The sequence below is a fragment of the Elgaria multicarinata genome, chromosome 8 (assembly GCF_023053635.1).
Source record: "Elgaria multicarinata webbii isolate HBS135686 ecotype San Diego chromosome 8, rElgMul1.1.pri, whole genome shotgun sequence".
Taxonomy (NCBI): Eukaryota; Metazoa; Chordata; class Lepidosauria; order Squamata; family Anguidae; genus Elgaria; species Elgaria multicarinata.
This window is the reverse complement of record NC_086178.1, coordinates 47,348,003-47,375,660: the sequence shown is the minus strand read 5'-3', so window position 1 is coordinate 47,375,660 and position 27,658 is coordinate 47,348,003. Positions and strand designations below refer to the sequence as shown.

The window sequence follows — 27,658 nt, the reverse complement described above, 5'->3', positions numbered from 1 at the left end:
ACTGGAGCAGCCACCAAGAAGGCCCTCTCCCATGTTCCCACCAAGCGCGCCTGTGAAGATGGCGGGACAGAAAGAAGGGCTTCTCCAGAAGATCTCAAAGCACAGGCAGGCTCATAAGGGAGAATACGGTCTTTCAAATAACCTGGACCCGAGCCAAGCTATTCACCGTGAGTTCTGGGCTTAGCGAACAGCCAATCAGCTGTGAGGGGTGTGTGCATGGGTATCAACATGTTTCACCACTGAGATGTTTTTTATAAACAAACAAACATGAGCAGGAGCATATATTCATCAGAGTTCCTATCCCCCCATGCGTTGCTGTGTATCTGAGCTGGTGCGCATCCCTCAGGAGGAGTTTTTTAAAAAATCCTGTGCCTCATAGTCATCTGCCTCGCCTCGCCCACTTCTACCAGTACACATGCAGAACTGCCGTAATGGAGCACACATGCTCCCGCAACAGCACTCCTGTTATTGTGGGAAACTTCGCTCATGTGTGCCCCGTGAGTGCCGATCACGGAAGTGGGAAAACTCGCAATCACCCCTCCTCCATTGAGAAAGGGTTGTAGATGTAGATTAGGCCTCGCTCTACCTCTTCCATCAACCAAAACTGGCAAAAAGGTACCTTCTCCAGCAAAATTGTTGATGGAATAAAACATATGCAAGGTTCTGAGATCATTGCCAGTGAGCATTTCACCTGCCTGGCCAGGATTACTGGCATAATGGGCGAAGCTCTGGGGTCACCTGAATTAGTCATTCTAAATCCTTGGTCTAAAGTCCAGAGTCTTACTGCATTAAGGCTCCGTATAAGCAACAGGACTCTACAAATGTTAATTGTAGAGGTTGTATCCAATGCTAGTTCTATCTAGAATGTACCCATTCAAATGATTGGGACATGGATACAACCCATTGGATTCTCTGGGACCTAATCACACACAATAGTAGAAAAGGCGCTAAAACTGTGGGTAACATCCTATTGTAGCTGTGTGCTCATGGAACCCGCCACTTGTACAATGGGGCTTTTGCGGTTCTAAAAATAACCCCATACAAGCAGAAATACTCATTTCGGGAATGGGGCAGGTCAGCGGAACTCACGGGACGAAGCTCCGCTGACCTGTCTGGGATTATTTTTAGAAGCACACAAGCCCTGTTGACAAGCAGTGGATCCTGCAAAAGCAGTGGAAACAGCGGAAGAGGAGAAGGAGCCCTGTTGGGTACTTCCTATGTCTCAAATGTACCACTTCGAACTACAAATAGTTGAATACTTTCCCATGGGGAAGGGAACAACTGATATTTTAATTTTGCAAGGCTAGCGTTTTTTTCTCTCCATAATAGATCAGCATTCAGTCCTGTGGTATTCCACCTGCCTACTGAAATGGTACAGTGCAAGAATAGTTTTACTGTCTCATCTGCAGTTTGCATGAACTAGGGTCCTATGCAATAGTACTGCATTGTGTACAATACATAAATACTGCAACGTGCTCTATGTGGGGCTCCCTTTGAAAATGTTTTACAAACTACCACTGTTTCAAAATATGGTGGCCAGGATTTTCACTAGTATTGGCTATGGAGACCATGGCCAGATCTACACTTTTCTCCCTCGGTGTGTTTGTATTTGCATTTGCGTGGGCACAGCAGACGAGTTCAGCTCCTGCCTCTCGCTCTCCCCCGTGGTGTCATCTCCCCGGGACTCTCTTCGGTGTGTGCTCGCACACGCGCACGCAAACGCAAATACAAACACACCGAGGGAGAAAAGTGTTTTGCAGGAGGAGCCGCCGCCGCCGGGATGCGCCAGAAGAGCCGCTGGGTGGGAGGGGGGATTATTCGAATGGAAGAACACGCGAGGGGGAAGCGCCCAGAGCAGAGCAGTGTCTTTGAATGGGGTAGAGATTCTTCCACAGGTGGCACTGCCTAGCTCACAGTACACACAGTAAAGAAAGAGGCGCTTCTTTTAGGTACATCTTTAAAAAAGAAGCACGGAAGCGCCTTCGCAACGACATGTAGATCTGGCCCATATAATCTGGTTCAGTAATGTTTGCATTGATTACTTGTTTAAAGGCCTACATCCCTATGTGACCTGAGCCCTCGGTAACTGAAGAAATGCCCCCTCTTATCTATTTATCTTTATTTATTTATTTATTTATTTATTTATTTATTTATTTATTACATTAGCCAAGGCTCTCTGGGCAGTGCACAGTTAAAACCATAAAGTACAACAAATATCACATAAACTTAATATGTTAAAAAAAAAAATTAAAAAAGCAATATAAAACCAGCTGAATTAAAATCCAGGGAAAGCCTGTGTGAAAAGGTATGTTTTCATGAGGTGCTTAAAAGATGTTACGTTTGCCAGCTCCTGAACCTCACGAGGGAGGGTTTTCCAGAGGGTGGATGCCGCTACAGAGAACTTCTGAGCAGAAGTTATAAACTTCTGAGCAGGCTTTGTTATGAGATCCGCTGCTGTCTGAAGAGCAGAAGAGGCCTATGAAATCTGGTCCCCTCAGTTGGGTCATCCCAAATATGAAACTTCCTGCCCAATGGCCTAGTCACCTGTCTTCTGGCATTTAGGAGGAAGGGGAAGAGTGCTTTAATTCAGAAAGCTTTCCCTGGAATAATCATTTTAAACTGCAGAACTGCATTTGACAGATGTTTTACAACTGTCTTGTGTTGTGTGTGTGTGTGTGTGTGTGTGTGTGTGTTTTAATTAAAATAGTTAGGCTATTCAGCAGCCTCTTAAAGCAAACACACAACAAATAATAGCCTTTACACCTGTTTATGAACATGACCTTGGAGAATTGCCTCTGCTGGTGGTAACAACCCAAACAACCACTTCTTGGCCAAACAAGCTAACGGAGTGAGATTTCAAAAGACTGACATGCCCCACACTGTTTGAAGCAGGAGACGTGAGAACGTTAATAGAGAAAGAAACTTCCGTTATTACTGCTGTGTAGGGTCAGAGAGAAGAGCCAAGGACTTAGCACAGAAGGTATCACATGGTCAGGAGAAGGAATGGAATATGAGTCTATTACATCTAAATCACAGTTTCAGATCTTGCTTGTGATCTGCAATAAGAGCCCATCAGGACACTGCTACTATCAGACGAATGTTCAATTATCTAAAGTTGCACACTTCAGGCTCAAACAGCCAGACTATTAACCCTTTCGTTTTCTATGCACAAGAGACCATAATCACCATTTTAAGAGGCCACAACCAGAATAATCTGGTTAATAATTTAGTGTGAAGAGCTCTGGGAGCCATTTAGCTGAAGGGCGGTAAATGAATATACCAAATAAAATAAATAAATCGACCAAAGCGAAGAGCAATGGTACCTCTGCTGCTCCTCCTCCAGATGGATGAGAGTGCTCTCCAGCTCTGTACTGTGGTCATGCTCAAAACGGCGTAAACGCAACTCTGTTGAGTCTAATCTCGTCTGCAGCTAGGAAGAAGGGAAGATGAGAGATAGAGGAACAGTACCATTAAGGCCCAGAATGTTGTTGTTGTTATTATTATTCACAATTATATACTGCTTTCCACAAAAGTTATCAAAGCGGTGAACAAAAAATACAATGACACAAAAACAATAATAAATACAACAATAAAAACAATACCATACAAATTAATCAGCATACACACCGCACCCTGTACTGTATGCTACAAACCATAGCTGTCTGGGGCCTTAGCTAGACCTACTGTAAAATCCAGGGGAGAGGAGGGGAGACCTCGTGTTGTGAATAATGCAAGATCTCGCCCCCATTTACACATAAGGCGCAGTGACCTCAAGAAGAGAGGCGTTGCACCCACCATTTTTTTTAAAGTCCCAACAGCGCAAGAGTGCTCGAGCGACTAAAGGTGTTTTTTTTAAAAAAAAAATTGATTTCCCCACTCCCCTCACCCTAGCCGTGATGGGCTTCCACATCCAATCCACTGTCATCCCTTCAGCATCTCCAAGATTCTCCTTTAAATTTACTGCTAAATCTACCATCCATGCTGGCTGAGGAATGCTGGGAGTTGTAGGACTTTTTTCTAACTAAGCATGCATAGGATTGTGCCCTCATACAATCATTCCCAAATTGACTTTCTTCACTGCAGCTATATTAAGAAGTTGCCTGATCATCAATGCTGTTTGAGACTGATGAAAAGCAAAAGAAAAAAGATCACAGGCATTTGTTCTTCCAGAGAGTTGAAAATGCTTTGACAGAGGCATAGTTGTCCATGATCTACCCGTTAATTCCACTACCATCACAAATTTTACAGAGTTTTGTAGTGTTTCTAACTGCCCCCCCGCCAAACCCTTTTGGAACCTATTAAACCAGAAGCAAAAGAAATGAGAATGTACATGGGAAGCAATGCCTCTATCATACTACTCCTAACTCTCTTAAAAGCAACACCTATTATTTGTCTCTAGCCTGAACAACGGTGGAATTGAAGGCTAATGGGGCAGTAATTATTTGGGTCCTGCCTCTTTTCCTTCTTGTATATGGGAACTACAATTGCCTTGCGCCAAATATGTGGGAGATGGCCTGTCCTATTGCACAGTGTAAAGCAAGGGGCTGAAAGAGAGGCCCACCAACTTACATTGCATTTTAAGAATTTGTTGGGATACTATCAGGTCCAGGGGCTTCATTGTTTTTGAGCTGGCTAATTAAATCGGTAATTGTTTTTGGATGAACATCAGGCCGCTCGGGTAGATCGTCTAAGCTTTCAGTTGGAGCTAGATTTACACAATCAGGGCCAAGGAAGATTTCAGCAAAGTGGTTTTCCCATACCGTTGCCAGAATACGCCAGTCAGGAGCCTTGCTATCTGATGAAGCTTTAGACACCAGCTTCCGAAAACATATAGTGGAATCGTAAATCATGGAGACTGGCAAACCTGTTGTTTTCAAGCAGGAGCTGTATATGATGTACAGTAGCTACGATAAATGTTGTACTTGTCTGGGAACCACCCAGAGAACCTCTCTTATGGGGAGGCTATATAAATAGAGTAATGAATACATTCTCCTTAAGTGCTTTAGCCTTAAACGATAGTTCATATTCTGCTGTGAAAAAGTCTCTGTGCTCAAAAAGCCTTTCATGAAATAAAGTACCCAGCTGGTTGCCTGTATGACCCATACATTACCAAAAACACTGGACATTCATAAAAACCTGTGGGAGTCTTTAAATGATATGAACTATACAAAGAGTATTTGTACCAGATATGCCATTAGGCTAGGCTGTCTGCCAAGCACTCACTCCAATTAAATGAGCATGGCATGATGGGACAGCGATATGCAAACTGCCCACAGTGCTAAGAGTCGAACCGCCACATGCTTTGCCATTATCATTTACATCATGAAAAAAGCCACACAGACCATCTGTTTCTGATGCTCACACTCGGAGGTTTTCTCCAGCAGTTGCTGTTCCAGTTCCCCACATCTTTTCTTGTATTGCAGCATCTAGGCAATGGGGTAGAAATAACAAGAGCACTGGATAAAGAGAATTGAAAGAGGAGGCAACAAAGAACAAGGGAAGGAAGTAGCAGCCTAGATAAGACTACTTACCTGGAGCAAAAGAGATACACTAGGCCAAGAGCAAGAACTAGAGTCTGATCCCTAGGCCAACTGCAATTGCTCTAACAACTTCAATAGGTTTATAATTGATCCTAAAAGGAAGAATGAAAACCTCCCTGGATTGCTAGCAATACTTTAATGGGGGTTGTTTGTGTGGTCAATGTAATAAAATATAGACTTGGATAGGAGCCAGACAAACAGAATCTACAGCATGCATTTACAATTTAAGTTGCTCTACGGCATTCCCTTTAATATTACCATTGCCTATCTGTATTTTAATACTAACCCCCGCCTTCTGACAGGCAGTTGGTTGGCTGCTGTGTAAACAGAATGCTGGACTAGATGGACCTTTGATCTGATTCAGCAGGGCTCTTCTTATATTTTTAGATGTTCTTTATCCTATGCGGATTCCATGTTGAGGAAGGTACTGAGCTCTGATCCTGCTGCTTGCTGGTGTTGTCTGAAAGCTCAAAGATTTTCAGAAACATTACACCAGGGCCAAAGCTTAGAGTGAAGAAGTACTCTCTCCCAGGCACATTTCCCAACCAAGTTATTCAGGCTCCATAGATTATAGGCATGCAAAAGAGGAAATGGCGGTGGAAGAGGAGGGAAAGTTCCCCTTCTTTAACTTGGGATGCTCCATGTACAACCCCCAGTCTCCTGTTCCCATCCCTAAAGTTCCAGGTTAGTTTATCTTCTGCTACAACTTAAGATCTAAATGAACTTATCATCTATAAGGATCATCTCCTCCTATATGTACCTGTCTGGACTCTAAGATAATTCTCAGTGGTCCTTTTCCAGGAGCCCCTGCCAAAGGAAGTGAGGTGGGTGGCTACCAAGAAGAGGCCCTCTTCTGCTGTAGCACCCTGGTTGTGGAATAAGCTTCCCAGAGAGGTTCACCTGGCTCTTTCCCAGGTGAAGACCTTTTTTAATTTTCCCAGGCATTTTGGTCTTTTAATTCTGTCATTTTAAATTTGTCACTGTATTTTAGAACTTGGTATTGCTGCTTGGTTTTTACTATTATTTCAACTTTTATCATGTATTATACTTTTAATAGTTGTGAACTGCCTAGAGAACTTCAGCTATTGGGGGGGAAAGAAATGTAATAAATAAATAAATAAATAAATAAATAAGTCTCCCCATAGAAACATTGAAGAATGATGTGGATGGGTTTGTGTGTGTTTTTGTGCATGCATATATGGTATGTGTGTGAACTCTCTGTGTGTGTATGAATGGCGTGTGCGAATGATGGTGAGAGAGTGGGGTGGCCAAACCCAGTGCTGGCATGGGCTCCCAGGAGACTTCTTGGGTGACAATTCAGCCCTTGGACTGAAAAATATTCCCCACCCCTGGCTTAAGGCATGAATCCTCTAATGTGTCACCTTCTCTCTGTCAGTGTAAAAGATGGAAGAAAAATGGTTGCATTGCTGGCATATTTCAGTCTGTGCCAAGCCAGGCCAGGCCTATAGCCAGAACTTTTGAAGAGGGGAAACTATCACTGGACTACCCCAGAAGGCAGAGAGGAGAGAAGCATTTGCAACTGAAGTGTATTTGAAGAGTTCTGGAGAGCATATTGGGCAGGATACTGAAGTTGAAGTACATAAGGCTGAGGAAAGCTCCTTTGGTGAGGAAGAGGAATTCCAATGTTACAATTATTGTCATGAAGCAATGCACTCTCTGAAATCTGTTACTACCACTGTAGCACAGGGGACCAGAAGCCAAGATACAGGAAGAACACAAGCATGGCTGATAAGCAGATGCAAGAAACACCTGTAGCTGTCAGAAGCCAGGAACAAGTGAGCAGAGAGGTTCCTGAAAGGGGAAGGGGATTCCAGCTCCAGCACCTTAAAAAGGAGCGAATATGTCCCTCTGATTATCAAGACCAAACAGTCCATTTGCTTCCAAATGCTTCCTGGCTCTTCCAGACATCTTAAGAATCATGGACACTATATTCGATTCCCTCTGGACGCTTCTTCCAAACACAACTAGAAAGGTTATGTAGGTTTAATGGAGGGTTGCTGTAATCTGCCAATTGGTGGGACCTCCATCATCCAATCCTTTTCTCCAAACATGTACAATTGGGTGGGGGTGGGGATGTTTAACTTACAGTCTAATCAAAAGTGCACGATGTGTTGCCCTCTCCTAACAACCATTGTCATCCACTGGCAGGCTCTTTTCCTTACTTCCAGCCTGGATTGTATTGTTCACAAGGCAAATTAATCATCTAAACATTACATTGTGAGCAGAACTGATTTGGAACACCACCGCTCTGTTTACATTATTTTGTTTTATGAAAAACATTCATGTCCTCCCTTTCTGCCTCAGTAACAGGCACCCAAGGCAACGTATAACAACAAAATTGATTTCACACACACACACAAATAAATAAATAAAAAGTAAAACTACCCCCACCTAAAAGACAGCATATAATATAAATCAAATAGCAACATGGGGGTTAGACAAAAACAAAGAAATAAATCAGCCAACGGTGTTATGCATGTTGCTGGCTAAATGCCTTCTAGAACAACAAAAAATGTTTTTCAGTTTTGACTTTTGTCATCAAGGAGGGGACCAAGTGGGTCTCCCAGAGTAGGGCATTCAAAAGTCAAGGTCTGGAAACAGAGAAGGCTCTGTCTTGCATTCCCACCAACCTGGCCTCAGATGTTGGCAGGATATGCAACAAGGCTTCCCCAGGGCCATGTCTATACGAGGTCGCATTGGTGCCTTGAGACACTCAGACAGCACTTGCGGTCCTGCCGGGTAGTCCCCACAGGAAGGAGCGCAAATGCGGGGTTTGAAACCTCACTAGGAGGAGGATGTGCCGACTCTAGCATCCCTTTCCTCCTGCCCCACCCTGCGTTGTTTCCCTCTTCCTCCCCACAGAAGAGAAAGCAGTTGTGGAGTGGGACGGTGGAGTGGGGAGTCCGTGCCTCGCTCCATTTTAAAAAACTTTTTTACACTGGCCTGCCCCCTCCCCTGTCCAGCCACTGGTAACCAATTAGGGATCACCATCAGCTGTGGCACACCTCTGCCACAGCTCTGGAGCAAAGCTACAGACGGCAGATGCCATTGTCACCTCGCTCCAAATGGAAAAAGTCCCCAACTTTTTAAAATCGGAGCTTCAGTGGAACGCCTTGGGATGGCTCTGCGATGATGGCTGTGTCATATAAATGACCTGCCGCCACTGCAGATCCACCCCGCAGCAAACCCCTCGTCAAGTCAGGTCCCAGGTGACCTCAGAGAGCGGTAGGATTATATGGAAGAAGGCAGTATTTTAGGTAAACTGATTTTGTGCTTTAAAGGTAATAATAAGCACTTTGAATTGAGCTTATACAGCAGCAGAGACGCATGCTCCAAATAACTGGATCCATTCAGCTGACGTTTCCAGGCATCCAACAAGGTAGTCTCATAGAGAGCGTAATATGGCAATCCAGCCTTCTCGCATTTCCCAGAAATGGGCACAACAGCCTAGACAACTTGAAGTCACTCCAGGCCACAATTGTTACCTAAACAGCTGTGGCTTACAGGAAGGGGCTATAGCTCAGTGTGATAGAGCACCTGCTTTGCACACAGAAGGTCCCAGGTTTGATCCCTAGCTTACCCAGGTAGGATGAGGAAAGAATTCTGCCTGAAACGCTGGAGAGCCACTGCCAGTCAGGGTCAACAAAATTGGGCTAGATGGACCAATGATCTGACTCAGTATAAGGCAACTTCCAAAGTTCCAAAGCAAAGCTTGGTCTAGGAACACTCCCAAACTGTAAACCTGATTCTTGATTCTCCATGGGGAGTGTAACCCCATCCACAATAGGCTAAACCTCCATTGTCAGCTCAGGAGTTCTACTGACCAAGAACACTTCCACTATATCTGGATTAAGCTTCAATTTGTTTGCCGACATGCAGCCCATAGGTGTTTCTAGGCACTTCTACGTTAAGAAGGGTTTGTGGTGGCCTGGAACATTGTAGATTATGCTCATGAAGAATAATTTGGATAGCTTATGTGCCACATATACAGACAGCAAACTGAGCTGGAAAGAAAATAATGCAAGGTGCTGGTTTTGACCTATACAGCCTTACATGGCTCAGGACCACAATATCTCTCCCAGTGTGAATCTACCCATACACTACATTCATCATCTCTGGCCCTCTTCTAGATGCCTCCTCTAAGGGAGGCTTGGAAGGCAGCAACAAGGGAGAGGTCCTTCTCAGTGGTGGCCCCCTAATTATGGAATGATTTCCCAACAAGTCCCACCTGGGGCGAACAGCGTTATCTTGTCAGCACCAGTTAAAGACCTTCCTCTACTCTCAAGCATTTGGCAGCATACAATGAGGTTTTTATCAACTCCTGGATTTTTCTTATTCTTATTCGTTTAAAATTGTTTAAGATATATGTTTGTCTGTGTTCTGTCTATGTATGTAAAAGGTTGTCATACTATGTATAGTGTATTTTTAAGGTTTTCAATCATTGTGAACTGCCCAGAGAGCTTTAGTGGTATAGAAATCTAATGAATTCCTTTATTACAAAAGGGGAGCTACAGTGCGACGGAGCACGTGCTTTGCATGGAGAAGGTCCCCAGTTCAATCCCCAGCATCTCTAGGTAGGGCTAGGAAGGAATCCTCCCTGAAACCCTGGAGAACTGCTACCAGTCAGTGTTGACAATATTGGGCAAGATGGACCAAGGGTTTGACTCAGTATAAGGTAGCTTCCTGCATTCAAACTGTGTTGAATGAATAACTAGACACACAGGGTGTAATAACTAGACATACATGTGTCAGATCAATTGATATAGAGCAGGTTAAACAAGTCTAATTAATTAATTCATTGTGAATTGGCCCCTAAATGAACAAACATTGAAAAAGAAAAAAAAAGCCAAGGGCACGAAGAGCCTGTGTTTCCTAAATTTATAAGATAGGACTAATAGAATTAACAGAGAGCTTCTTCACAAAGCCCCACAGTTCGTTCCTTATGGCAGCCTCCCCAATCTGGCACCTCCAGGTGTGTTGGACTACAATTCCCAGAATTCCCCAGCCAGCCTGGCTGGGGGATTCTGGGAATTGTAATCCAACACACCTGGCAATCTCCCCGTTCAAGAAGCCCGGCCACGGCACTGCCACCCACCTTGTTCTGCATCTTCTGTACTAGCTGGGCCTGGCGCTGCTGCCCATCCTGGAAGGCTTGCAGCTTGCGCTTGTGCGCCTTCTCGTCCTCCTTGAACTGCTGCCTCATGTGCAGGAACATTGCGCTTCCTTCCTCCTCTCCTCGCACCGCTTGCTCCAGCTACAAAAGCAAAGGGACCTTCCCTGATCCAAATGGCACAGCAAGGGTCAGGGAGCAGAACCGTGAGAAATCACGGGCATGCTTACAAGTACAATGCATAGGGACACAACCCTGCTAGTGCATAACCCTGCCTTTGAAAATGAACTACAGCTCTGTTGAGCTACGAAATATCCACCATGACTGTATCCAGTTAGGGAAGTCATGTGAAACCTGTCCCACATGTGTTTCATGGATTGTGCAGTGTCGTTCATTTTGGCATCTGCTCACATTCAATCTCCCCCGCACCCGGTTATGCAGAAAAATATGCAAATAATTCCGAAAGTAAGATTGGAACAATTTACATGATTTATGTTAGTACATAACATTTATTATATTGTCCCCTGTTCCATCTGACTTTTCCTCACATATATTTTCCAGCATGGCATATACCTCAGCAGAAACTTGCGTATTCTCCTGCGAATGAATTTGTGTACATTTTGGGAAAGTTTAAAAATTTTGGAAGTCCGCAGACTCCACACAGCCTGGGGAGGCAGAGCAGCAGGAGGTTCTGTACGTCAGATTCTTAGAAATCTGAACACATTTTAATCCATCTTGAAGTTCTCCAGCATCCCTACTTTTGGTGGCTTCCCAACGTTTGGGCAAGAGAACCAGCATTTCTCTGAAATGTGTAATCAGAACCTCAAATGCTCAAAATCTACATGCGTACTAAATTTGGTAAATGCAACAGAATTCATGCAAATAGGCACATTTTGCATAATTCAGTTTGCATTCTTCTTCTCTTTCTTGTAGTAATGGTCCTGAAATGTGCAGAATTCCAAAACAAATTATTTTATTTTATTTATTTATTATTGCATTTATATCCTGCCTTTTTTCCTCCAAGGAACCCAAGTTGGCATACATAATCCTCCTTCTCTTCTCTATTTTATCCTCACAACAACAACCCTGTGAGGTAGGTTGGGCTGAGAGTCTGTGACTGGACCAGAGTCATCCAGTGGGTTTCCATGGCCAAGTGGGGACTAAGACCTGGATCTCCCGACTCCTGGGCCATAGCTAGACCTAAAGTTTATCCCTGTATCGTCCAGGGGTCAAACCTGTTCATCTAGGTGATACACAGGGGATCCAGTGCTCAGGCAGGGGCGAACCCTGGATGATCCCAGGATAAACCTTAGGTCTAGCTGCGGCCCCAGTCCAACACTTTAGCCACTACACCACATTTTCACATTTTAGACAGAGCGAGGCTGAACAGGAGAGTTACAGACAAGTGAAAAGGTTTCAATCCTAAACATAAGTACTCGGGAGTTAGCCCCTTTGGACACACTGGGACTTACTTCTGAGTGAACATGAAGAGACTGATCTGGGCAGGATCTACACTACTGCTTTAAAGCGCTTTATAACAGTTATAAAGTGCTTTAACTGCTTTAAAGCGATATAAAACTGTTATAAAGTGCTTTAAAGCAGTAGTGTAGATCCGGCCCGCATATAACTCAAATAGTGCCCTAGATACTATACGTCGGGGTGGTCCTAGCAAATGATAAACAAGAGAAAAGAGGGCTTTGTGGTGATGGTAGGACGTTTCCAGAATGCCCTCCCTAAAAGGGCTCACCTGGCACCTATATTATGTTTCTTCTGGTACAGGAGACCTTTTTCTTTTACTACGCATTTTAAGTTTAATTTGAAGATCTGTTAAGTGGCTTTAGCTTTGTCTATTAATGTTTCCTGTTGCTGATTTTCTTTATTTAAGTTTGTCTAATTTAATTATTGTAGTTGCTCAAGTGTTGGACTGGGAGTCAGGAGATCCAGGTTTGAGTCCACACTCAGCCACAAAAACCCACTGGGTGACTTTGGCCCAGTCACAGACTCTCAGCCCAACCTACTTCACAGGGTTGTTGTTGTGAGGATAAAATGGAGAGGAGGAGGATTATGTACACTGCCTTGGGCTCCTTGGAGGAAAAAAGGCAGAATATAAATGCAATGACAAATAAAAATAATAAAAATAAACAATAATAAATTGTACAATTCGCAAGACTACTTTCCTTTCTATGTAACTTTTCTCTAAATCAGGGGTGCAAAATCTCAGGCCCCGGGGTCAAATCTGGCCTTCCTGGGATCCCAGTCTGGCTCTCCAGAGGTCCCCCAGATGCCATGCCTCCTTCCCCTGGCCCCAAATCCTCTCCCCCCAACCACCAATCATTCTTTGTTTTCCTGAGTTGTGTGGAGTTCCCCCTACCCCACATCCCCTGCCCCATTTTAAAAGGTTGAAATGCCTCCCCTAAGGCTTAGCTACTGGCAGGAAGAGCTTTAACGTGAAAATATCCTTGCATTTTTGCCATTTTTGGCCCTGTCCCGTCTGCCTTCAGCCTCACCCACCCCTGGAATGCGCCCCCGAGAGCTCCTCTGAAACGTAATTCGGCCTGACAGAGTCTCAACACCCTTGCTCTAATCTCTGGTTCCTAGATGCAAAACTACAACGCTGACGGGATAAAAAGAGGCCTGCTCTGACTAGGACCAGGGTGTCCTGCACCTACGACAGAGAGAGGGCATGGGATTCCAGCCCTGCATGAATCAAGACCTCGCCCATTCATTCAGCCTGCTTCTGCCTTCCCAACAGCATTCATTGCGTTACTCCCATTCAGCAACAGCCAGCAGCTGGGCGCAGGGCAGCAGTCCCAGTCTGCTGCTGGAATAGCTTTGGGGAGGGCTTGATGCTGAGTCAGGCCCGGGCCTTCATGCCTGTCATGAGGAACCGGAGTGAAGGATTGTTTGGACTTATAATTATTTATGCTCCTCTGGATGGGAACCTTTGTCTGGCTAAGAATGTGCCCCCAGTATGCGCTCCAGGCAGAAAACCAAGCATCCCTCCCTCCTGGGGAACTTTGGGGCGTCCACTGTCAAGCACTACTGCGGCCAGCTGCAACGGCAGGCTCCAGAAAAGAGCAGCGTGTGAAAACGGGACCAACATCCTGTCCGCTCTCGCACGCCTGAAGAGATGTCAATGGGCTATGTTTGCACACCGTAATCTCCCTACATTTGCACACCAGAATGTGATTCCTGGCTGTTCCCCTTCAAAGACTCATTGCTGCCACAGAATGCTAGATGGCTGGTTGGATTTAAAAGCCAGCTGCTCTGCCGTTCTATTTCTGAGACTTCCCCACCACCACCACCACACACACAAGAAATACTTCTTTTTTTAAAAAAGGAAGGAAAGTATTATCCTTATTCTTGCAGTGATGTCACACTGACCCACATTATGCCTCTTTAAATGTTAACATATTTTGCTCTTCAAAACAATTTGCTTTCCTGGATCTAGTGTGGGAAACACTCTCCATGTGCCCAAATGCAATCTCCCAAGGCGAAACTGAAGATTGGTAGTGGCTAACATACAACTCTTAAGGCCACATTTATTCACAAGAACATGGAAAACACATGCCCAGTACAGTATTCAAATGAAATGGCCACATTTTGAGGGGCACAATCTACACTATTGCTTTAAAACACTTTATAACAGTATTGACAACTGTTGGGGCCCAGGACACACTCCATATAGAGTTTTCAAAACGTTTTCAAAATGTTATATCCTGCTTGGTGTAGATCTGACCAGGGTTAATTATACAGACTAAAAATGGCCATTACCGTGAATGCAAATGAATGCAAATAATTTTAAAAAATAATAATCTTGAAAACAAAAAGGAGTTTCATGGGGCAGTATCCAACTGTGTCATTCTGTAAATGCAAATGATGTTGCGCTAGCAGAAACTAGGTCCTAAACTATGTGCAAGAGAAAAATCCAACTAAAATTATTTTTGTGCAAGAGTGGTTGCATAGGTGACCATATTAAACAGAGGAGAAGGCTCATGTATGTTTAACAGTTGTATTGAAAATGTTATATCAGCAGGTGTCATTTGTATGCATGAAGCACCTGGTGAAATTCCCTCTTCATCGCAACAGTTAAAGCTGCAGGAGCCCTGCCCTCTTAACCAGTTACAAAAGAGCTTTAACTGTTGCGATGAAGAGGGAATTTCACCAGGCGCTGCATGCATACAAATGACACCTGCTGAAATTTCCAATTTCAATACAACTGTTAAACATACAGGTGCTGCATGCATACAAATGACACCTGCTGAAATTCCCTTTTCTACATACAGGAGTCCTGTCCTCCTTTCCATATGGTCACCCTATGGTTGTGCAAGCAGTTTTGCATTGCGCTTACGCAGCCTCTTATGCAGTCCATTGCACATTCCGCTTGGGTTACACAACTACTTGCAGCCATTGTGCCACCCATGGATCCCTGCCCTCTCACCTCCCCCCATCCCACTGGCCTCTCACCTCCCCGCCCACACACATCTCTTCCTTTCCTGAGGTCAGCATCCTAAAGTTTCTTTCTGTAGCAGCTGGGAGAGGATCGTTGGGGAGGGGGGAATCCACAGACAGATCTCCTCTGAGGCTAGAGGTTTGTCTCCATCCATTGATAGGGAGATCCTCTGTATCTCTCAGAAGATGTCTAGGAATTCCCAGTGGCAGTTGTGAAGGTATTCCAAATTAAATCTCTCAGAACGGGTTTGAGGAATGGCAGATTAACAACACTCTCATCCAACTAATGCATGTTTATGTGATTCAGGCAGAACAATCCTAAAGTGGGGGAAGAGGTAGGTGGCAGATAGACTGCGATTTCTTAAGCTGGTAGGCTTCCAACCATCATAAGAGCCAGACCAGTCATCCCCAGAACCTGGTGCCCTCCATATGTATTGGACTACAGGTCCTGTCATCCCCAGCCAACACATCTGGAGGGCATATGGTTGTGCAAGGATGACTCAAGACCATTAAAAAGAAGCCTGACCCTTTTGTTAGAGTCTCATCTTGCCCTAGTTTAAGTAATTACCTAAGAGAGATATTCATTCTGCCTGTTTAAGTTTACATACTCCTAAAACACTACAAAGCCTAGTTGTTTAGCACTGAACAGTACAGTACATTGGTGTTTAAACCCAATCTGCAATATCAGACCCACTTTTAAGCCTTTTACCATCTTCTTTTCCCTCTGTCTTTCCTTTCCCATGTGTCCCTATCTATGTGCATTTGTCATACTTTTTCCTCCACAGACACTTTTTATTTAAACTATAACATATGAAGCAACTCTCAAAGGCTTCAGAAAAGAGCTAGATTGGCAACCATTTTGGAAGAGTATGGTCAGGTGTTCCATCAGTTTTACATATAGCTTGACTTTTGAGATTCAGACCGCAACTCCTGAAGGCCTCTCCTCCTTTAAAACTGTTCTTGCAAAGATTCAGAAGATGCTTACAATGTCTGAGGGCAGTTAGGACTCCACTTAGGAAAATAATCTCCAGTCCTTGTGGGAGAAATTAAATACAATGGAACTAAACACAGTTAAATACAATGTTAAATTAAATACAATGGAACAACCACCCATAAGATGTATATTGTCATGCTATGTTCAAGGCACAGGGGCTGCTCAGGACCTGGGGAACTGGAACAAAGAACTATAAAGACCCTGTTCAGACAACATGCCTAGCCATGGTGGTTAAGCATTTTGAGCTAAACATTATAGCTTAGCGTGTCGTGTGAATCATGACTTAGTGTGTTGTGTGAACCATTCCTAACCATGGTGGCTACCTATTGACAGATTAAACGCGCCCACTAACCATTTACTGCAAAAGGGTTAGTGGCCTAACCATGGCTTTGCATGTTGTCTGAACAGGCTCACTGGAGTTATCCAAGGTGTGAGTTCTGACTGAAACCCGGAGCGGATTTACCATCTCACTGACATTGGAGCCACCAGCCTCCACTGGTTCATGTTAATTCACTAGTAAGACCTCCAGCCTTACTCCCTGTGCATTGCCAGTCATGATGTCCTTAGCTGCCCATCTATACCAGCTGCAAGAAAGAATGGCGTGTAATCATTTTGACATGGAGCTCTCCACTGCATTTAAGTTTTGGGAAGTGAGCAGCATTGCCTAGGATTGTTCCAAAGAAAAATTAGATGGCTTTCTAACTCAGATCTTACCCTCTCACTAATGGCATGGTATTTGCTAGCCAGTTCATCCTTCTCTGCCCGGGTGTGTGCCAACAGGTCCTCAAGGCGCGAGAGCTCCTTCTGCAGCAGGCGATTTTCTTCCTGCATATTGACTAGAGGGGTTGCTTTCGAGAGACCTGGAAACCGCAACGAGAGGTGAGATTAGCTGAAAAACAGGCCGCATGTGTTACTAAAAGTGTGGAACTGACTCAGGATGTCCACCCTAGATATATCATCCTGGCACAGTAACTTGATTTAGCATTGTATAGGCCTGAAAACACCAGTGCTTCACTTGCCAACATGGATGTACTGGGGTTCAGAACTGGTTGCAAGCAAGCCCTGCCTCCTGATCTAAGATATGGGCACTGGCTATGTAGTGTGAAGGAGAGGCCCCTTGAAAATCAGCGGAGGCTCTCTCCCCTTCGGTTAGCATCCAAGATCTTGAGAAAAATCTGGCATTACAAGCCTTTAAAAGAGCTCTTAGGATTCACTTGCTTTCCCTGCCCTTTTCTGAATATATATATATATGGGCTGCTGAACCCATATTTATTGTTTACGTATTTGTTGGAGTTTTGTATTTTACAAAATGCAAAGAGCTTTTTAGGTATCCCAGATCAGTCACTTGTCACAGGGAAGCACTTAGCATGCCACTCATCCTCCCAGTGGGAGATTTCCTGTCCCTAGTGTACACCATCCCCTATGACAAACCCCAGGCATCTATTTTGCCATGTCATCAGACTAGAAGAAGCCTGGGACCTGAGGCAGAGAAGCTGAGCAACTCCCTAGCCCCCAGGAGGATTCTCACCTCAAGCAACAGGCCAATAGGGCTTCAGTGAGAAGGAGTGCTCACTTACTAAGAAGGATTCCTCAGGAGAAAACAATTCCTCATGAGTAAGGCTACCTCCAATATGAGAGGCAGTAAGGCTGCTGTTGCACTCACATCTTGATTGTGGCTTCCTGGTCAACACTATGCGCAAGAAAGGAATCCAACTAAAGTTACATTTGAGCAAACAATTTGCGCAAGCAGTGGTGCATTATGCATATAACTCTTGTGCATATAACTCTTGTGCAACCTGTTCTGCAACCTGTTGTGCATTCCACTTGTGCAGCTGCTTGTGTAATGGAAAGATTCATCAGAGCTCGGCTAGTGGTATTTGAGTTTATGGAACGACACCATTGGACACTGCGCTGAACTGGTCAGACAGCCTGCTTCTGGAAAGTAAAAGCTATCACATACATGATGGTAGTGACTGAATTTACTGACAAATGCTTTGAAGGAGGATGCCTTCAGAGACATTATTAAGCCAACCCTGCATGCCATGTGGAGATCTCAGTGGCTTCATAGCATCCGGCCCACATCTTCCTACATTCCTTTCAGTACACTTGTCATGTATGCGTCCATCCAGCTGAAGGGAGTACCTTGGGATGAAGGCTGAGACAAGCTCTGTGTGATAATCTGTCGGATCCTGGCTGGCACTGTTGTGGGCTCAGCTCTCTCTCCTTCACCCCGCACAGTCAACACTTTGTCATCTCTGCTTGCTCTGGGATGCAGTACTGTATCCTCTAGTTTCTGAAATACAGACATAAGTCAAACCCTAGCCAGAAAGCTTGCTGGATTTTATTTAGCCGCTGATGAACCCAGAGCGACAATGATTTCTATACAATGGATAAGCCCTATTCACATGTCAATCAAGTAAAGGGGAACTTAACTATGCATAGGATCCAGGCTATTCATTCACCTCATTTGTCATATGCCTAAGCACATTTGTCACAAAAACTATAATGTATCAAGTCTTATGAGTTTTTTATAAAATGTTGATTGAACCAGATTGCATATTCTAAGACCAATCACAATGAAGGGCTGTTATGCTATGAAAGAAATTATCAAACAAAAACACTAGCAGCCTTCAATAGAGTGTAACACAATTTAATATTTCAGAATTTCTGCATACAGAATTTGAGATGTGTTGTAATGTGTGTGCTACATGTGCAAATTACAATCACATACCACTGTGCAGTCCAACATTTTCCTTTAAAAATAAGCCCTGCTATGTAGTAAGTGGAATGAGGAAGGTACCTTATAGTAGCTGTGGAGGGCTTTGGGGGCATCAGGTTTGGCCCTGATCCCATAGATTCCACTGACAGCTCTACCCACATTAGGTGTCCAGAAGTGTGCACTCACATGTGCACATTTTGCCCCATTAGAATGTAAGCCTATGCGGCAGGGTTTTGCTATTTTATTGTTTTACTCTGTACAGCACAATGTACACTGATGGTGCTATATAAATAAATAAATAAATAATAATAATAATCAGTCTGCTGAGCAAAATTTCTTGGTCCCAACCAGGAGAAATTCCGTGGTTACACCCCTAATGTGAAGTCCAACTACTTTTAGAAATCATCTCAATTTTTCTTAAAAAGTATTCTACATCTGTTTAAAGCTCAATGACAGAGCTTTAAACACAGATTCCTCTTTTTTTTAAAAACAAACAAATAAACAAACAAACTTATTAGGGTCACCAGATGCAACATAGGTCAGGGCTCCTGCATCTTTAACAGTTGCACAGAAGAGGGATTTCAACAACTACAGCTTGTCATGCAAGCTACACCTGCTGAAATTCCCTCTTTTACACAGCTGTTCAAATGCCAGAGAAATCACACAGAGAAACCTTAAAAATGGCACCCAGCTTCTCCAGGACATGTTTAAAATAAGGCCAGAAGAATACTGGCTGATCAGGAGAAATGAACCAAATCACTAATACCTTCAATTAGATTAGTCTCTACTAGGTACTATGCATGCTTCAGGTTACACCTAGGACTGCTAGGACTGGGTAAAAATCTGGATTGTATCCAACTGTGTCATTTTACTAGTGCAAATGACATCACGCTAGTGAAATCAAATCCCAAACTGTACAAGAGGAGAACCCAATTAAAGGTCCTCTTGCACAATTGCTTTGTAGGTTTTCTATTTATTTATTTATTTATTACATTTTTATACCGCCCAGTAGCCGGAGCTCTCTGGGTGGTTCACAAAAATTAAAAACAAAGTATAAAACAACAGTATAAAACCACAATATAAAATGCAATATAAAAGCTCAACCAGATAAAAACAGCAGCAATGCAAAATTACAAATTTAAAACACCAAGTTAACATTTTTTATAGACTGTTAAAATGCTGGGAGAATAAAAAGGTCTTCACCTGGTGTCTAAAAGCATCTAATGTAGGTGCCAAGCGAACCTCCTTAGGGAGCTCATTCCACAGCCAGGGTGCCACAGCAGAGAAGGCCCTCCTCCTGGTAGCCACCTGCTTCACTTCCTTTGGCAGGGGCTCACAGAGAAGGACCCCTGAAGATGACCTTAGGGTCCGGGCAGGTACATACAGGAGGAGGCGTTCCTTCAGATAGCCTGGCCCCAAGCCGTTTAGGGCTTTAAATGTTAATACCAGCACTTTGAAGCGTGTATGCAACCACTTGCACAATGGGAAAAGACAGCAGAGCTCCCCTAACACAGCAATTTCTTCTGCCAATGGTTTTAGGATTCTAAGAGGAATGTGGTTTTTTAAGGTAATCGTGTCTCTTTAACAACTTAGCCATTTGCCTGTAAACCGTTTTAGCAGTGGAGGCTGGTGGCTCTGATATCAGTGAGCCGGCAAAACTGCTCTGGGTTTCAGTCAGAACTCTAAAGGAGCTATCCAAGGTGCTTCACAGCCTCCCCTGCATTTTAGAGGTTTTGCTTTTTAAAATAACAGAAGCCCCATGTGAGTATGAAAACTGCAAGATGCCGCAGGTGAGTATGAAAAGTGCAAGACTTGCAAAATATATTTTAATAATAATAATAATAATCCAGTCACGTAACTGTAACGCTCAGGCCACCTAGCAGCAAAGGCATTGATTAAAACACTTTGGCTGGATAATGAGTTGCAGCTGTAGCATGGAGACTCCAAATAGGACCCATGGAGATAACTATTCCCTCTGCAGCTGGTGATGTCAGCACAGCTGTGGAAAGAGCAACCACTGGTGAAGTATTTGCAGGTTAGCTGACACTGCCCATACACAACAGAGGGTAGGAAAGCACTAGCCACCAATAAGTATCACACAGGTACAAAATGATCCCCTTTGTGGGTGCCAAGGCCTATACTAAGCTGACACTCCACCTCTCTCAGGTAGCAAAGCTAAGGACAAGTGAGATAATTTAAACAATATCAATTCCATTTCACTTCAAGCAATGCCAGAAAACAGTGATGTAGAAAAGCCAGCTGTAAGGAATGAAAGGCTTCCATAATATGCAGGACATTTTTGGACATGAAAATGTCCAAAAAATTGGCTATTGCTTCAATCAAGTGTAAGGTGAGTGTAAAATCCCCATTGGGCAGAATGCTCACTTGCATTCCAAATGGCTCTCGTCCACTTTTGCTTCCACACAAACACAAATCAGACTTTATCATAAATTGCATGAGGAAGTCTCAAAGGCTACTTAAAGAAAACCTGGGGCTGACGAGTAGACTCTTTACATCTGCAGAGTTGAACCTCTTTCAGCCAAATTCCATTTTGGACAAACTTTTGGGTTCTGCATTCCAGTGGTGGTGGGGCCAAAGCAAAAGGGGTGGGAGCAAAAGACCAGCATAAATTAGCTTAACTATGGCTTTAAAAGGGGAATTGAATACATTCCTGGAGGAGAAGGCTATTAATGGCTACTAGTGTCTATGGCTGTGTGCTACCTGCAGTGTCCGAGGCAATAAGCCCATACACCAGTTGCTAGGGAACATGGGTGGGAGGGTGCTGTGGCTCCCGTATCCTGCTTGTGGGTCCTTGATTGACAGCTGGCTGGTCCTTGATTGACAGCTGGCTGACAACAGAGTGCTGCAGCAGATGGACCCTTGATCTGAGCTAGCATGGCTCTTCTAATGTTATGTTTTTAGAGCTCTTACTGCCAGTATGTAAGCAACTTTCGGATCGGGCCGATCCATTTTGGGTCGATCCGACCCTCCCCCGCTCCGCAGAGCGAGATCCGGAGGGACGGATCAAGCTTTTGCCCACCTTGCTCAGACTTATAGGTGTTTACTCAGAAGTCCTACAGAGTTGAATGAGGCTCATTCACAAATGTGTATGGAATTGCAGTCTAAGAGCACAATCCTCTGCATGTTTAGGCAGGGAAAAGTCGTACAACTCCCAGTGTTCTCCACCTTGGCTGGAGAATGCTGGAAGTTGTAGGATTTTTTTCTGTCTAAGCATGCACCCTAACATTGCAACCTCATGCACACATATTTGGGAAGAGGGACTTCCTGAGTACACATGCATAGAAGGTCTGTATTCCTGTTTAGTTACCTCCAAGGCCATCTATGTGCATCCTCTTTCTTTTGTTCATTACTCTCATTTCTGAAACCCTACTGCCCCCTAGTGTAATTCAAAATTCCTACAACTCCTTAAGTAATAAAGTAACTTCAGGCCACGTAAGAAAACAATGGAGCAGAAGGCAGCATAGAAATGCTTTATGCATGGATTTTTATCAATCATATCTCTACTTGCAAGAGAAGACAGGTGTGCACAAAAGATAACAGCTCTCCTTAGATTGATCTTTTTCTCTTCCCTTATATCTTTTGCATTCTATTAAACTGGGTGGCTCTGAATCGTGACTAATGTCTTTTCTGTATGATCCCATGATTTATTTATTTATTTCAATCAATTTAGGAGTTGCCCCAAAGCTGAAACTCTCAGGGCGACATACACACTAAAAGCAAGAATACCAATAATAAAACCAATAATAACACCAGGGCCGGTGCTACCATTAGGCCAACTAGGCAGCTGCCTAGAGCACAGACCTCAGAGGGGCACAGTACTGCTCTTTAAGGGTCACAGTTTTATACAAATTAGCTGTTTTAAGAAAAAACATAATAAGTTCATGTTTTGTGCTTTTTATTTTTTCTACAAAACATCTGTTCTTAAAAATTGAAGTTGGCAATTTTTTGGAGAGTGTGTGTGTGTGCGCGCACGCAAGTAGGTCGCCTTGCCTAGGGTGCAAAATAGTCTGGCACCGGCCCTGAATAACACACATTAAAATTATTGTTTTAAAAGCAGCAACAAAACCATCATTTAAAAGAGATAAATAACTGAGCATGGAGAAGATTTTAAAATGCTGCATTAAACATATTAAAAATAAATAAATAAAAAATCTCTAAACCCTCTTGATTTGATACCTGATGCATTTTTCTGCCACTATCATGTTCTTCCTCCAATTGTAACAAGCTCCCTCATAAATATTCTATTCAGGACATAGGTTGTTGCCTTATACCAAATCACACCACTGGCCCACCTAGCTCAGGACTGTCCATGTAGACTGACAGCGGCTTTCCGGGGTTTCAGGCAAGAGTCTACCTGGAGACACCAGGGATTGAAGCTGGGAGACCATTTGCAAGCTAAGCATGTGTTTGCAAGCTAACCACTGAACTCTGGTCCTTCCCTGGTTCTGTCCTCGCAACACTCCTGTGAGGTAGGCAAGGAAGACAGATAGTGAGAGTGGTCCAAGGTCCTAATGAGCTTCATCGCTGCGTGGGGATTTCAATCTGGGCCTCCCCCACCCTTAGACCAGCACAAACCACTAACAGCTCAATCCTACGTATGTCTTCACAGAAGTAAGCTCACAGAACTCAATGGGTGTTGCTCCCAGGGAAGTGTGTTTAGGATTGCAGCCTAAATCACAGTTGCATTTGCACACTATATCAACAGACCGCTGAAGTTGGGACGCATAGATTTAATAATTTCAGTTAGGATCTTTCCCTATCCCTTTAGCAGTCCAGGAACTATATCTTACTGCGATCTGTTATATGAAATTGGAAACCTGGATTCTTTGCCCCAGGGAAGGAAAGACCAACCTTTCCTTTGCTGGTTAGTGTTCTGCACGACACGCTGGGTATGTCAGGGGGCGGAGGCAGGGCATGCAATCACTTTGCTCTGAAATTAGCCGCCGGAAAGTACTAGAAAGCTGCTCTCTTACTGACCTGGATTGCAGCCTCCAGCCTCAGACTTGGCTTCTCGTCACCTCCTTCGCTCATCGCTCAAACCCCGGCAGGGCCACGGCCAGCGAGAGAGAGTCTCAGCGCTAGCCGAAAAGCTGCTTTCATTGCAGACAGAGCAAGAGGAAAGAGTGCATGTTTTATGTCCAAACACGTTCCCGGGGGAAAGAGATTTCCGGCCTGCAGAGTCCGGGACTCTCCGTCGATCCTTCGCCACAACTTGCTCGAATGGTAGAAGCGCGTGGAGGGGCCCAGCCGCGGTTTCTCAGACAACCGGGACGCCGAGTGCCCGGGGTTGCCGTAGAAACAGAACGCGGCCCGGGGTTGCCAAGGAGACCGAGGGACGCGGCAAACTGAACTGGTTCGCCAGGCCAGGCTGAGGAGCAAGCGGGAGAAATCCACTTCCCAGGGGAGAACTGGCGAGCAGAGTTTCCTGAGGAGACGAGCTGGGAAACCCGTCACCAGCAGCCCTCGCTGTTGTACATGTGCCCCCCTAACAGAACTCGCAATTAAAACAATAACCATTATAATTAATGCTTACTTCTCCCCACTAATGCTACATACAGGTTGCAATCCTAGGAAGTACGTCAGATTGAACAACCTACTGGAGTTTATTTCCATTTATAGGATTGATATATACATCTACTGGTGACATATGGAAAGAGAGAGAGAGAGAATTTCTTTTATATATATATATATATATATATATATATATATATATATATATATAATTTTTTACAGTACTTAAACATACACCATTACGATGAAAGAAAACAACATACTGCATAAATGTTGAGTAACATTAATATATCTATATAACATAATCAAACTTAACATATAAGTGCACCCCCCACCTCGGGATCTTATTCCTGATTCCAAAATCTCATACTTTCTTCTGCTGGTGGTTTCCCACTTCCCTTAGAAAACACAAATAATAGGAACTGTTTCCAGATTCCTTCAAAATCATTTGTTTTAACTATACCTCTTCTCACTTTAATATTACATGTCAATTTATCAATAATAGCTATATCCCATACTTCTTTGTACCATTCTTCAATACAATAATCCCCTTGAATCTTTCAGTTCCTAGCTACAATTAATCTTGCTGCAGTCAGCAAATTCATTATCAATTCCTTGATTTCTTTTTTACATTTTAAATCTTCAAGTAGTGACAGTAATGCAACTTTTGGTGTTCGTTCTATCTTCATTCCCACAGTTTCTTCAATCTCCAAAAACACCATCTTCCACAATTTTTGTACATATTTGCATTCCCACCACATATGTAAATACGTTCCTTTTCCCCCACATCCTCTCCAACAATTTGCTGAGTGCTGATTATTTATCTTATTTAATCTAACCGGGGTTAGGTACCACCTCCATATAATTTTAAAGTAATTCTCTTTTATTCTCACTGACATATTTCTCAACGCTCTTTGTTTCCATAGTCCATCCCAGCTCTGTTGTCCTATTTGTACATTCAAATCTGTCTCCCAAACCATTTTTCCGGAACTATCCATCGACCCTTTCTCCAACAATATTCTATATATTTCACTCATTAACCCTTTTGTCTTCCCAAAATATATGTCAATCTGCATATCCAGGGGTTCTGGGACAGAATTTGTCTTACCTTTGTGCAAGCTTTTCACTTGTTTAAGCACAACCCATGTTTATAGCAGTAATGGATAGACAGTCCATTCTACACTAGCATTTTTGCATGGGGTAAAGGATAAGCTAAGAGAACATGTCACTTAGGAAAGCACACATGTTTAGTATTCCCTGCTGCTATCCACATATACTAGGGGCAGATCCCCACACAGGCTTTGGGACGCCCTGAAGGCGCTTTAGGGCGCCCTGAAATCGATGATGTAGACCCTACCTTAATCGTTCCAAGAAGAGGCGAAGGAGGAGGAGGAGGAGGAGGAGGCCCCGCATCGCCCCTCGCGGGGATGGGACGAAGAGTTGCTGCGCCCGGCGGCTTCGCCGGGGAATCAGCTGCCGCCCACCTACCCGCCGGCCTCCTTTTGCCGGCGAAAGAGCTACCTGGGCCCACCCGGGTCGGAGAGCTCGGCAGGAGAAGCTACCGCCGGCTTCCACCTGGGTCATAGAGCTTGGCAGAAGCCGGCGGCGGCTTCTTCCGCTGAGCTCTCCGACCCGGGTGGGCCCGGGTGGCTCTTTCACCGGCAAAAGGAGGCTGGTGGGTAGGTGGGCGGCAGCTGATTCCCCAGCGAAGCTGCCGGGGCGTGGCAACTCTTCATCCCGTCCCCGCGAGGGGCGATGCGGGGCCTCCTCCTCCTCCTCCTCTTCTTGGAACGATTAAGGTAGGGTGTACATCATCAATTTCGGGGTGCCCTAAAGCGCCTTCAGGGCGTCCCGAAGCCTGTGTGTGGATCTGGCCTAGGACTATAATTATGCTCTTGCTACAGTTTACTAGCCCTGCTTCTGTGTCTTTGACAGCAACCTGGCATTCCAAAGTTAAAAGGCAAAATTTCCCCAAGGAGTTTCAGCTTCTAAATTTCTATATGTCATGTTGCTGTTAAAGATACATGATGAGGGCAAGTAGAAAAAAAATGACAAGTCTAATTTTAAATCTAAGATACATCTTAGGAAATCTAGGTATGCATTTGAATTAAGCAAGTGAGAAATGCAACTTGTAAAACAGCTTTTGAATGTTTCTGGTGGCATTAACAGCTATAGGACAAACAGTAGCTAGTTTGTAGTGCCTGAACTAAAGCTGCAAACAGTCACATGGCACAGTAAGGGCTAACCCATTTATGATGGCATATGCTTTTGTGGACTGGAGCCCACTTGGCACATGCATCTGATGAACTGGGTCTAGCCACAATTGGTTTGCCACAATACATTTGTTAGTCTTTAAGGTACCACAGGATTGTTTGGTTTTTTATGCCATAATGGACTATCATGACTCCTCTGTAATACAAAACTTAAAGCTAGAGCTTCAGCTAAGTTAAAAGCTAAGATTGCATCTTAAATCACACTTACTTGAGGGAGGTTTCACTGTAGTAAGACTTACATCGGACTAAACATGTATACGACTGCGTTACTAACAACATTACTACTGTGGAATTAGTCACGGTTCTTGAATAACACAGTCTTGTTTTACAGATATTCACATTTATCCTTCTGACATTATTAAGTTGTCCTACACACCCAGGCATTTTACTTAATGTTTAGAAATAGAATAATTAATGGATTTATTTTTGGTCTACGTCTCACTCTTCTCCTTGCAATTTATTTGGTATAATCAGTGTGTGTGTGTGAAATCTTATATTACACACACAGACACAAATTCCCACATATTATTTAGTTTTTAAGTATTTTACACCCTTCATTGAAATGCTCATCAATTATATACTGGACAGGTTTACAAATGTAACTTGACCAGATATGTGTCTAATGAGAAAAATGAGGGCTGATACCTTCATCAAGTCTGCAAAATTTCTAGATACCATTCAAAGTCTCTGTGGATGCAACCCGCCAGCCAACACAACTCCACTGTATAGACTATTCTAAAAACAAAAATCCCTACATTCATTTAGGCCCTCCATCTCATAAGGAACTATTTATTATTCACCAAGACATTTGTTTCTTGTTTGGGGACACTGCTGTGCTGTATAATAAAATTGAAATGTTAGACGTGTTCTTTGAATAGACAGGGATTTTGTAGTAAGAGTACAATTCTGATATAATAATTATATTGGAGTTCATATCTGTGCAACTTCCAAGGCAGGATAACAAGGGTCTAAGCAGTGCCGGCACCAGGTTTTTTAGGGTGCTTGGGCAAGGCACCC

General features: G+C 43.8%; 1 protein-coding gene across 1 annotated transcript in view; it reads right to left on the bottom strand.

The window, feature by feature from the left end:
• Positions 1–24,081, bottom strand: part of CROCC2 (ciliary rootlet coiled-coil, rootletin family member 2) — a 120,530-nt gene extending 96,449 nt beyond the window's left edge. Inside the window, exons 1-6 of the mRNA XM_063132255.1 lie at positions 23,835–24,081; positions 18,260–18,410; positions 16,832–16,977; positions 10,657–10,815; positions 5,343–5,426; positions 3,324–3,430 (exon numbers count right to left, since the gene is read on the bottom strand). Of these exons, the coding sequence (XP_062988325.1) occupies positions 3,324–3,430; positions 5,343–5,426; positions 10,657–10,815; positions 16,832–16,977; positions 18,260–18,410; positions 23,835–23,888 (701 nt within the window). The 5' untranslated portion in view covers positions 23,889–24,081. The remainder of the gene's footprint in view (positions 1–3,323; positions 3,431–5,342; positions 5,427–10,656; positions 10,816–16,831; positions 16,978–18,259; positions 18,411–23,834) is intronic.
• Between the last annotated feature and the right edge of the window lie 3,577 nt (positions 24,082–27,658).